General features: G+C 39.6%; 1 protein-coding gene across 1 annotated transcript in view; it reads right to left on the bottom strand.

Annotated features, from left to right (window-relative positions):
- AFF1 (AF4/FMR2 family, member 1) overlaps nt 1-12329 on the bottom strand; it is a 132191-nt gene that overhangs the window by 27801 nt on the left and 92061 nt on the right. Inside the window, exons 8-10 of the mRNA XM_006867744.1 lie at nt 8278-8332; nt 8118-8155; nt 5486-5645 (exon numbers count right to left, since the gene is read on the bottom strand). Of these exons, the coding sequence (XP_006867806.1) occupies nt 5486-5645; nt 8118-8155; nt 8278-8332 (253 nt within the window). The remainder of the gene's footprint in view (nt 1-5485; nt 5646-8117; nt 8156-8277; nt 8333-12329) is intronic.

Raw genomic sequence — 12329 nt, 5'->3', positions numbered from 1 at the left:
AACCTTGTCGCACACCTTCTTAATTTGAAACCTTTCAGTGTTCCCATGTTCTGTTTAAACAACTGCCTCTTGGTCCATGTATAGATTCTTTATGAGTACAATAAAGTGTTCTGGAATACTCATACTTCACAATGTTGTCCATAGTTTGTCATGATCCACACAATCTAAAGACTTTGCGTAGTCAATAAATATCTTTCTGGTATTCTCTGCCTTCAGCCAAGATCCACTGGATATCAGCAATGATATCCCTTGTTCCACATCCTTTTCTGAATCCAACTTGAACCTCTGGAAGTTCTCTGTCAGTATATGTTAAAGAACCGACAGTACTTAATGAAGAAGCCCAAATATCACCTAAGGTATTAGCAAAAGCTAAGAATCCAGTAATTAATGGACTACAAATGGAAATATTTCAACAAATTAATACAATGTTAGAGACACTCACTCATCTATGCCAAGAAATGTGGAAGAAAGCTATTGGGCCATCCAGTTGGAAAAGACTTACATTTGCACCCATTCCAAAGAACATTGACCCGACAGGATGTGGAAGTCATTGAACAGTATCATTAATATCCCTTGCAAGTAAAATTTTGCTGAAGGCAATGAAAACATGGTTGCAGCTGTACAATGACAGGGGTCAGGCAGAAATTCAAGCTGGACTCAAAAGAGGATGTGGAATGAGGGATATCATTTCTGATGTCAGCAGGATCTTGGCAGAAAGTAGACAATTCCAGAAAGATGTCTACTTGTACTTCACCGACCATATCAAAGATATTCGACTGTGTGGATCACAACAGACTGTGGATAACACTGTGAATCAAGAGTGTGTATTCGAGAATACTTGATTGTGCTCATAAGGAATCAATACATAGACCAAAAGGCAGTTGTTAGAACAGAACAAGGAGATACTGAATGGTTTAAAACCAAGAAAAGTGTGTACCCCCTTTCACCATACTTATTTAATCTGTACACTTAGCAAATAATCCAAGAAGCTGGACTATATGAAGAAGAATATGGTATCAGAATTGGAGGAAGACTCATTAACAATCTGAAATATGCAGAAGATACAACCTTGCTTGCTAGGTAAAGAAAACAAACATCCTCGCAAATGGACCAATAAAGAACATCATGATAGATGGAGAAAAGATTGAGATTGTCAAAGATTTCAATCTTGTTTGGATCCATAATCAACAATCATGGAAGCAGTAGTTAGGAAATTAAATCAACTCTAAGTATGGTCTAAGTTTCAGGGTACACAGGGAGGGAAGAAAAGATGCCAGACATTTTGTCTAATGTAATTAATAGTCTAGCAAGCCATCATGATTGTTGAGGGTAGAGAAAATCTTAGCACTTTACACCTACTTAGTAAACAACTGTTTTCTGGAAGGACTTGAGGATGTGGTCACAGCAGTCGTTAACTGATTTAGAGAAGGCAGTAAGAACCACTTGCCAATAAATTCAGAAAGCTAACTCCTGACCCTTTCCTTCAGGGAAGTTGTGCGTTCCCATATTCTATTTACAAATGCATCCCCCCTTACTGGTTTTCAGCATAGCCAAAAAAAGAAAGCCATTTCTAGTATAAATAACATTAGCTTTTTGTCTGCCTAAAACAGGGCAGTATGAGATACATTTAGTAGCCCCTAAAGGAATGTCCTGGTTACAGAAATAAAACATATTTGCTTCCACTGTGGACCTCTAAATGTCCAGAAGGGAAGTGCATGGCCCAATTGCAGGGTGAAATTGAGTTGGTGTGCCCAGAAAGAGACAGAGTTATGGAGCTTTTTCCTTTTTGTGGGCCCAGGCACTATATAAAGTTAGAAAATGGATAACATTTTTCAAGGTCAGATCGTATCTGGATTTGAGATTGGGATTGAAAAAAATTAAACCAATTTTAAGTGTGTGATTGTTGCTGTTGTTGTTACGTGCTGTTGAGTGTATGATAGGCCTTCAAAAATTTGTGGGAAAATGGAATTACAAGATAATGGAAAATTTCCACAAACTTTTGAAGCGTCCTCATACTAAACTCCAGATATAAGCAAACTTTGGGTTTTCATTTCCTGTTCTGCCTTTCCCTAGATCCCACTGCCTCTCCCCCACCTCCCACCCAACCCCATTTGGGTCCAACTACTGGAAATTTAAAGTGAGAAAAAGTGTATGTTTAATGTTTATTGACAGTTTTAATAAATGTTTGACCATATATCACTTTACCTCTTGAATCTCACAAATTTTAAAAAGTTCATGTACTTTAGAATGAATTATAGAATCAAGTAAAAAGTCTGGAGCTATGCAACAGTTCAAATATCACAGTAGTCTGGTAGGGGAAAAATACAGGCTTCAGAGCTAAATGGCTATGGGTTTGAATTCTAGCTTTGGTACTTCTTTATAAAGAGGCATAAAAAAAAGGATACTAACCTTGTAGGGTTTATGGAGAACTAAATAAAATAGTTTATGAAACAGCATCAAGCCCAACAGGTAATCAATTCCAGGTAGTTTGCTATCAAAGGGATGGATAAGGAATGGATTTGTGATGTGCCCGTGGGGTCAATTCTGACTCATTGCGACCCTGTAGTACAGGGTTTCTGAGGCTGTAAATCTTTACAAGAACAGAAAGCCTCATATTTCTCCCACAGAAAGGCTGGTGGTTTTAAACTGCTGGCCTTGAGATAAGCAGCCTGACTGGTAACCACTATGCTCCCAGAGCTTCTTAATAAACAGAGTAGGGGCTGCGGGGAACCTTGATTTTTTTTTTTTGAGAATAGAATCATGTTTTATCTTTAATTCAATAGCAAAAGGGCACTATTTCCCATCCATGAGGGGGCTATAAAAAGTTTGTGGAAAAAATGCCATTATCTTTTCATTTAATTTTTCCACAAATTTTCTTAAGTCCCTTTCGGCAGTCTTCAAATTCTGAACTGAGATCTGTTCCAAAGTATCTTTCAGTCAAATTTGTCTGTAAGTCAGAACAGCTGCATATGGTCTTAAGTCTTTCCTGTCATTTAAAGGCTCATTAGCAGCAAGTGAGTGTGATTGTGATGAAGAATTTTTTGTCATTAGGGGTTGATCAACAGTTTCAAAGTGAGGGGAAATTTACATAACAATAAATGGCAAGTAGGAATAGGAGTTGTCCATAAATCTGGCCTGGACTACTTGTAATTTGAAAAACTGATATTTATGCTACTAATCCACACTAAAAAGCAGACACTGAAATAGAAACCAGAGTGGGTGGTTCCAAAGTTCAGCACCAGTGCATGGCATGCATATAATGTTTCCTGTCTCATTAGATTACTGAGACGATTTCATTAAATGAGGTGACTTGAAAATCAGCCCATACAAGCAAATGTCCCAGTATTAAAAGACAGACGAATCACAGCAAAAACTAGTGCCTATGGAGTCCTGGTGTGCCACTGTAGGATAAGCACTAGACCGCAAGGTCGGTTTGAACCACAAGGTCGGCAGGTTCACCAGCCGCTTTTCGGAAAACCTACACCAGGTCTCTGTGAGTTGGAACTCACTCAGTGGCAACAACAATAACATGGCCTATTACAGAATTCACAGTTCTTTCAAGTCCCATCAGAGATTTACAATAACATAGTTGTTTTCAATGGTGGGAAATATAGTTAAATAACATGTGGAAGAGAAATTGTATGTTTAAAATCTAAATAAAGAGAAACTATTCCTGGGAAAGATGAGCTTTAGTCCAAGATACACAAACTGTACCGGTCCTGGATTTTTACATAAATTGTGTTGTGAAGTGTTGTTGAGTTGGTTCTGGCTCATAGCAACCCTGTATAGGATTTCCGAGGAGCGACTGGTAGATCAGTCTATGGTTATCAGTCCAGTGCTTACCCTATCATGCCATACCAGGATCTACAAATAAAAGCCTTCTTTTTAGTTAAACAATTAAAAAAATAAAGCAGAATAGGAACATTTATTTTATATTTAAAAAGTTTCTAAATGCAGTCCAGTTATCCCCTTAAAACAACAAAGTATGCTTCATTAATACCCAGATTAAAACTTTCTTGTAAGTTTCAATTATTTAACCAAACCTGAACCATTTCCATTTTGTTGGAACTGACTAATATTTATGTGAATTCTCTTCCCTATTATCAACCATCTAACAAGCACACAGATTTTGTTCTCGAATAAGGTAAAACAGCAAAAGTCTTATAGACATTAATGTGATCACACAATATGTTTGTATAACATAGTCAATAACCTTCTTTGTGAGGCAAAGATATTATTTAAACACCAATTTTTAAAGTCCTAGAAACACAAACAGAAGCTTCAAAAATCTGAAAGGGATATTAAGTACAGTTAATGTTGATTCATATTCATTTACTCCAAAAAATAGTATGCATTTATTCCGTGTCAGATAAAGATTCCTAGCTAACAAAACATGACCATTCTTTTCCCAGCCTCCTTTGCCCTCAAACTTTACAGAGGCTCTCAAGTCTCACTACATGGTCTCTAGATGCATTCTGTTAATGCTTTAGTGGAGTTGCCTTGCCTTTTAAAGAGCAGAGACTAATGCGGAAAACATCAATTTTTTCGTAATCAGGAAGTCTCATTCCCTGGCATCCCCATCTCAGATATGCAGAAAAAAAATTTATTTTAAGGGGTGAGCAAGTTTACCACAAGTAAGATACCTTACAGAACAACGCTTTTCACCAAGAATCCTTGCCCAGGACAAGTATTTACATTGCAACTCAAAATTTTTAGGGTATTTGAGAACCGTCTTAGTTCTTAAAAGTAATTTCATGTGCTCAGCAGGTAAACAGCATAAACCCAGTACATAAATTTAGTGCCTGAAATTTTCAGTCTCATCTTTTTGCTCATCATTTCAATACCTCCCAAGGAGGAGTGACAAGCAAACATGCTAATCCCTGCTTTACATGGAGCAGAAAGCTCAAGAAACATAGCCCTAGCAAAATCACGTTGCCATCAACTTAATGCATGGCTTTTAGTAATTCAAAAATAGAACCCGATGACTTTATTTCTAGCTCACGTTCCTGTGCTTTGCTAAATCAGACTGCCTCCTTTTGATTTCTTTAATTCATGCATTCCTAAAATTTCAAAAAACAAAAACAAAACCTCATTAGTATTAAAACATCTGCCTACTGAAAACAAGTTGTCATTTTCAGAAACAGGGAGAAGAAAATGGTGTGCGAACATCCCTAATGAGTTGCTCTTCCAAACAACTTCAGAAAGGGGGGGTGGGGGTGGGGAAACAAAATAAAAAAAAAAAAAAACCCCAAAACTATCATTCTTAAACAGCAGAGAAAAGTCATCTCCCTTCCATCAAACCTCCACACTGGCAAATATTTGGTAAGAAACATGGCTCCACACAGTGTAGGAGCAACAAAAGTATTGCCCCATGGGACAGAAAGAACTTCTCAGTCTGCTGGGGAATCCCGGCCCACAGCAGACTCTCTCCCCAAAAGACAGAACGCTGCCCTCTTAGCCTGTCTCCTTGAGGGGAACACAGTACCTCAGGAGCCGGCGTGTCTAGGGGCTCATTGTCTTCGCTGTCACTTGAACTGCTCTCACTCTCCGAGTCTGAGGAGCTGTCTGAGTCACTGGTGGTGCTCTCTGACTCCGCACTACTGGAATGTGCTGAGGCTACTGGCTCTGGAAGCGACTGTGCAGTACTGCAAAGCAACCGAAAGATAAAATTAGAAGACACTGTGCAAGGTGGCTTTCTTCCCTCCCGACTTCCTTTTCTGCTACTTGAAAGAAAGGGTCTCAGAATTACCCGAGAAATACCACCCTATCACTGGCTCAAAATGCAGAGAAAATTTCTTACAACAGTTCACCAGAAAACTGCATAAAAGAGAGGCCTGTGAAGCTTTCTTCCCAAAGAGTATTTCAAATTCTACAAAATTTAAATGATAGTACTGGGCTCTTTTTTCCCCCCTCTTTAATATATGAAAGGCTCATAAACTATGGTCTGAGGTGGCTGCCTGAATTTCTAAATAAAGTTTTATTGGAATGCATCCACACCCATTCTTTTTCTTTTATGTATTGTCTATGTAACCTTTTGTGCTACAATGGTAGGGTTGAGTAAAGGCAATAGAGACCATATGGGCAATAAAGTCTAAAATATTTACTATCTGGTCCTTTAAGAAAAAGTCTGTTGACCCCTGCATTATATGCATATAACTTTAAGAACATTCTTTTATAAAAGAAAAGCCATAATGTTCAATCCTCCCTAAACTTCCTCTAGCTGGGAACTAACTACAGCCCAAGATTGTGGACTATAAATGGTATTCCTTTGAAAGGTGAGCTCAAAGGCAAGCCATCCATACTTTTTTGGCAGAATTATAAAATGAGTCCAACTTTATGAGTGAAAAAGCTTAGGACCATCGCCAAACATCAGCTGAAGTAAAGATTCACTGAGGCAGGCTTTAAAAGAATAGGGCAGTAAGTGTGGATCAGCGAGAAACTACTCACGGGTCACATTGCTGGACACAGGCAGAATTTCAAAGCATATATAATCTTAAAACCTTGCCCTGGAGAGTAACAGCTGAAGTGGCAAATCATTAACTGTAATCTTAAAAGTCTTCACATCTACTTAAAAACTTGTTACAAAAAATAAATTTAAGTCAGTACTTGAGGCAATCTTAAAATGCACATAAATATCCATGCCCCTAGATAATTTCCTCATATAAAATGCTGTGACAAGTTTGTAACCCTTTTCACACAGGCAGCTGAAAAGCTTAAATTGGGATGAGTATAAACTTTCAGTGTTAATCCTGCCTCTAAATGATCCCCACCCTGTTTAGTTGTTTTAACATTTTCTCACTTTTAAATTAGGCTATTTTCCAAGTCATTACTACTCATCAGAAATTATGAAAGAAAGAGAAAAACATAAAAGTCACATAACTACTTGACTTTCTTCTACTTTAACATCACCTGTGTGATGATGTTGTGAAGTGCTATCGTGTCAGTTCCGACCTGTCACAACCCTGTAGAGGGTTTTGAGAACTGGTGAGTTTGAACCACCGACCTTGTGGTGGAGCGCTTGTCCTACAGCCCCACACCAGGATTCCACCTGTATGACTGTTGTTCTTGTTAAGTGCCATCGAATCAGTTCCAACTCATAGCGACCCTGTAAGGGATTCCTAAGAGCAACTGGTGGGTTTGAACTGCCAACCTCGTGGTTCACAGTCTAGTACTGGTCCTACAGCACCACAGGCAGACTTATGTAATGATCTTCTCTCTGAAGGATGGTTTTATCACAAGGAAATACAACAGCTAACAATACACTTGAACTCTTTCCCCAAGGAGGGCAGATATTTACTGCAAAAAAATCACTACATTTTTGGAAATTGGGTCTATTTGAACAAGCAGATATAAAGCAGTTAACTCAAATAGTTCCCATCCTGAATACTCAAGTATCACATTTTCTATCTAATGAAAATGTACTGCAGAATTTTTTTTTTTAAGTAACCAAAATAATTGGAAATTTTATAGAACGAAGAAAAGGGGCACTGCAGAAACCAATTTCTACAAAAAAAATAATCAGTTTCTACAATTTTTGAGGTCATGCAAAATCTGCCACCTTCATATAAACCCTAGAATCTTCAGTTTATAGGTTAACAATATTGGCTATGTGATAATAACAAAAACTGTTCATACATGCTTTTAAACTCAAAAATTATCAATACCACAGGATCCAGCACTGAGGATGCCTGTAGGGAGGTGGAAGAACTCTCATCCTTTTATAAAGTTAATAATCTCTGTGGCTCATCGAAGCTCCAATGTATTATATTAAACAGGTACTTTCCCTTAACTGGAGTCCCCGAGTGGTACAAGTGGCTGAACACTAAGCTACTCAACGGAAAGGTCAATGGTTTGAATCCTCCCAAAGGCACCTTGGAAAAAGGCCTGGTGAACTGTTTTCCAATCATTGAAAACCACATGCACAGTTCTGCTCTGACACATGAGTCCAAATCAAATCAATGGCAAATGCTTTTAATTTTTTTTTTTTTTTGTAAACTATGATCTTCCATCTCCTTTCCCATGAGAAAACTACAAGTTCTAAATAAAATTTCATTTTCCCCATTTGGTAGAAAAATACAAATGATTTATATAGATGGGGTGAAATCCACACACAGTACCTTGGAGGTGCAGATGAGGAAGGAGGCTTCTCTGGGATCTAGCATTCACAATAGGGGAAGGAGGATTGGAAAGAGAACACAAAATAGGTTAGGATAAGCAGTTCAGATATACTACATTCATCTCAAGGAATCCTGGTATTACAGGGTGTACAAAACTTACTTGTTCGCTGTCACTGTCCTCGCTGTCACTGAGCTGAAGGTCATCCTGGAGCATGCTGGAATGGGCGAGAAAGACAGACACTGAGGATTTTACAATATAATTTTGAAAACCTTTCAGCATATATCTGTCAACACAGACATAGGAAAGGTCTAAGTTTCATTTACTCATCAGATGCTTTGTTTCCCTAGGAATGAAAGTTTTATAATTATAACACAGAAACTAATTTAATCCAAGATCTTACCATCTCAAAACTCAAACTTTCCTGTGTTCTAAGCTTTAAAAGTGAAATTACCCCAAGGCAGGGATTGATTACCACCTCAAGACCAAACTTCCCAACCCCAAATTATCAGTGAGGAAACATTTCCACACAAAAACAAACAAAATGGAAAACAAAAGCCCGAAAGGGACAAACATGTACACATACACATCCATTATTTTCCTCTATACTCTCTAGCTAGAATAAATGATTAACCATTAAACAAGTTAATACTGAATGAATGAACACCTGCAACATGCTTAAACCATGCCAGGCACATAAAAAATGCTGTATACCAGAACTAAATAAACATATAAGACAATTTATGAAGCTATCAGAGGAACTACTGACAGAGAGGGCAACAGTTAGCTTATATTTTTGCCAACAGCATCACACTCCCTCCTCACATTTAACATCAATGGTTAGGTTCCTAAGACATGATTATTAAGCAAAAATTAGGATAGCCTAGGCCTAACTAAAGGACCCCTGGTTGCACAGTGGATTAGGTGCTGGGCTGCTAAGCCAAAGGGTTGAATCTACCAGCTGTTCCACAGGAGAAATTTGGGGCACTCTGCTCCTATATTCACAGCCATGGAAGCCCTACAGAGCAGTTCTGATCTGTCTGACAAGGTCACTGTGAGTTGGAGTCAATCCAGTGTCAATGAATAGGGGTAAGCTTAAGACTGTTTATGACTCAGAACTGACTCCATAGTACATAACCACCACCACCACCACACTCAATGCAAAAGAGATGATCTAAAATGAAATTGTCTTACTCTGACTCTTGACTTAATATTTTGATTGTTATGGTTCAGTGGAAACTCAGTGTACTAAATGCTGATTTATTGTGTACAAAAATGTTAAGTGAAAAAATGGTGCAAACACCATATTCTAAAAGAGCACAGTACGCGTTGCCGTTGTTAAATGCCACCAAGTGGGTTCAAAACTCACTAGCCCTCTTCAGAAACACTATGTTGTTGTTAAGTGCCATCAAGTCAGTTCTGACCCAAAGTGTGGTGAATTTGAACCACCGACCTTGAAGTTCAAGTCGACTTTGCAATCTAGTGCATTAACTCACAGCAGCACACCAGGACTTCCAGAAACCAGACACAGTGAGACTATGACGAAGGACCGACTTAACAACAACAACAACAACAACATACACTTACATGCTGCTTAATGGCTAAGAATTGTCTGGATCATCAAATGTTCCTGAGCTTAAGATTTGCAATCCTGAGATAAAACATTGTAATTGCAAAATTACAATTTACCATTCTATATTACAGCTCTAGTTGTAGCAAATGTTGACCACAGACAGTGAGCCTTGAATGTTAAAACAGCACCTTAGTCCATAGGCTATGGAACAGGGGTTGTATTTTTTGGTAGTCTCTCCACACCCTTGTCAGTGTTTATTGCCCTCTGCTTGTTTGCTATTATTTGCTGGTGTGAAATGATAACTTATTGTTGTTTTGATTTGCATCTCTCTAATGGCTTTTTTTTTTTTTTTTTTTAATTTAGACTTGTAACTTTTCTATTAGGTTTTAATGGATGCCTGGATTAGTACTAGACTGCAAAGCACAAGGTCGGCGGTTCAAACCCACCAGCCACTCCTTGGAACTCCTATATAGGGTCGCTGTGAGTTGGAACCGACTCTACAGCACTTCACATTCGGTTTAAAGTCAACTTCCTGCTGTCTGGGCAGCAGGTTCACTTTTGAACACATGGGAAAGCCTATACCAGATAAAGTGGGGACTCACTAATGCAGCTCATTTCTGTATGAGGGGAGAGAAGTGGAGAAAAGGTTTCACAGAGGAATGGATTCTTGATTCATCTAAACAGGGTGATGGGCAGCAGGAGAGAGGTGCTCAAGGTTAGAATTCACAGGACTTGTGCACACATGAGTTAAGTGAAGAAATGGGGACGTTCTATGATGGTGCCAGGCTGTCCAGGGGAAACAGACTAAAGACTGAATATGTGCAGGTGCTGAGCCAGCAGTAGCTCTCCTCAGTGTAGGGGGACAAGGCAGTGGGGACACCAAAGGGATGGTCAGGGCAGGAACCATATACCGTCTAGAAAGATGCTCAGCAAAACTTCTGTCTTCAGGTCACTACAAACCTCAGGGGTTTCCTAACGGGTCTATATGGAGTCCCGGTGGTACAGTGGGTTACGCACTGGGCTGCTAACTGCAAGGTCAGGAGTTCGAACCCAGCAGCTGCTTCACAGGTGAGAGCTGAGGCTATATGCACCCACAGAGACTTCCATCCTCAGAAACCCCATGAAGCAGTTCCACTCAGTCCTATTGGGTCATTCTGAGACGGAATCGATTCTATGGCAGTGGGTTTTGTGTTTTGGGCAAGGACATCATAGAAGAAGGATATCATGCTTGGCAGAGGACACTCAGCAACAACCAGCAAGATTCCAATGGCGCGGGCTAGGCAGTGCTTCCTAGGCTTGTTACTGGGTTGACATGAAACAAACAGCAGGTTCTGAACACATTTTCTCTCATCAAGGAACTGATTCCTGCTGGCTGTGTGAAACCTCTCCAGGTTCTGCAGTACACACAGGTCTTCAGAACATGGTTCCACTGGGCCTTCCCTACACACTGCCCATTCTTTCCCCGAGCATGAAGACCCGGAGGGCTGGAGACCCCGGCGGCCCCGGTGCAGAGCACTCATGTCCGGATCTCCGGCTCACCTCTCTCTAATGGCTCTTGGTGTGGTACTATGAGTTAATATGCTAGACTGAAGAATCAGTTTGAACCATTAAGTCAACAGTTCAAGTTCACCAGCTGCTCTGTGGAAACCCTATACAGGGTCACTATGGGTTGGAAAAGACTTGACTACACATAACAACCAACAACAACAAACTGCTTTTACATGGGGGGGGGGGGTGGCGAGCATCTAGCAGTGGAGAAAGCCCAGATACAGTGTCAAAAGCAAAGCAATCTTAAAAGGGATCCTTTTTTGCATACAAAAGGTTTTTTTACCTGAGGTATGAAGTAATTGAAAAAAGAGACTTTGAAGAGGGCTTCTGATTAGATCAATAACAAATAGGCTTGGCTGTTTTCTTGAATGCAATGGATGATCTAGTCATAAATCACAAATGGCTTAGCTTGAATCCCACAACATTTCCACCTAATAATAAGGTCACTGTACATTTAAATGCCTTAAATTGAGGCATTGCTTTGGCCTCTTTTTTATGACCACTGGGCTGCTCTGGTATTTCCTTCCTGTATAACTCAGTCTCATCCACATTAATTATTGGTTCAGGCAAGCAGTTCCCTTTGGAAATGATTTCGTCAAATTCACTTTACACTCAGTTTGGCAGTCTCTTTGCCGACACTAGCAGCTTCCCCTTTTACGTCTGCTGTGGTAAATGAATCATCTCTGGAATCTCAAAAGCTAACGATGGCTGGCAGAGAACGTTTCATTACACCACTCATCTGCTCATTCCTTAAGAGTATCAAAAACGTTGCCTGCTTTAGCTTGATTTATAAGGCCAACTGGCATGATCTTTTGTACTTGGATCCTTGATGCACAGTATTAGAAGCTTTTCAGTTTTTTTGGTTAGGTCTTTTCATTCTCTCATTATGGCAGCATTCATTCCCAGTGATTCTTTTCTTGTCATTGAGAATGGTACATGTAAACTCACTCTCTTCCAGGATTCAGATGCTTCCATGAGGTTCGTTGAAATTGGTGATATTATGGAAGCAGTAGCTCAAAAGAGGGAACAAGTCCTTACAGCAAGAATCATTCCCACCCCCTCCACACACAGAGTAGACAGGGATGGGCAACTT

The sequence above is a fragment of the Chrysochloris asiatica genome, unplaced genomic scaffold, assembly GCF_000296735.1.
Source record: "Chrysochloris asiatica unplaced genomic scaffold, ChrAsi1.0 scaffold00109, whole genome shotgun sequence".
NCBI classification, from domain to species: domain Eukaryota; kingdom Metazoa; phylum Chordata; class Mammalia; order Afrosoricida; family Chrysochloridae; genus Chrysochloris; species Chrysochloris asiatica.
Note: the sequence above shows the minus strand (reverse complement) of the source record. Positions and strands in the feature narration are given on the sequence as shown.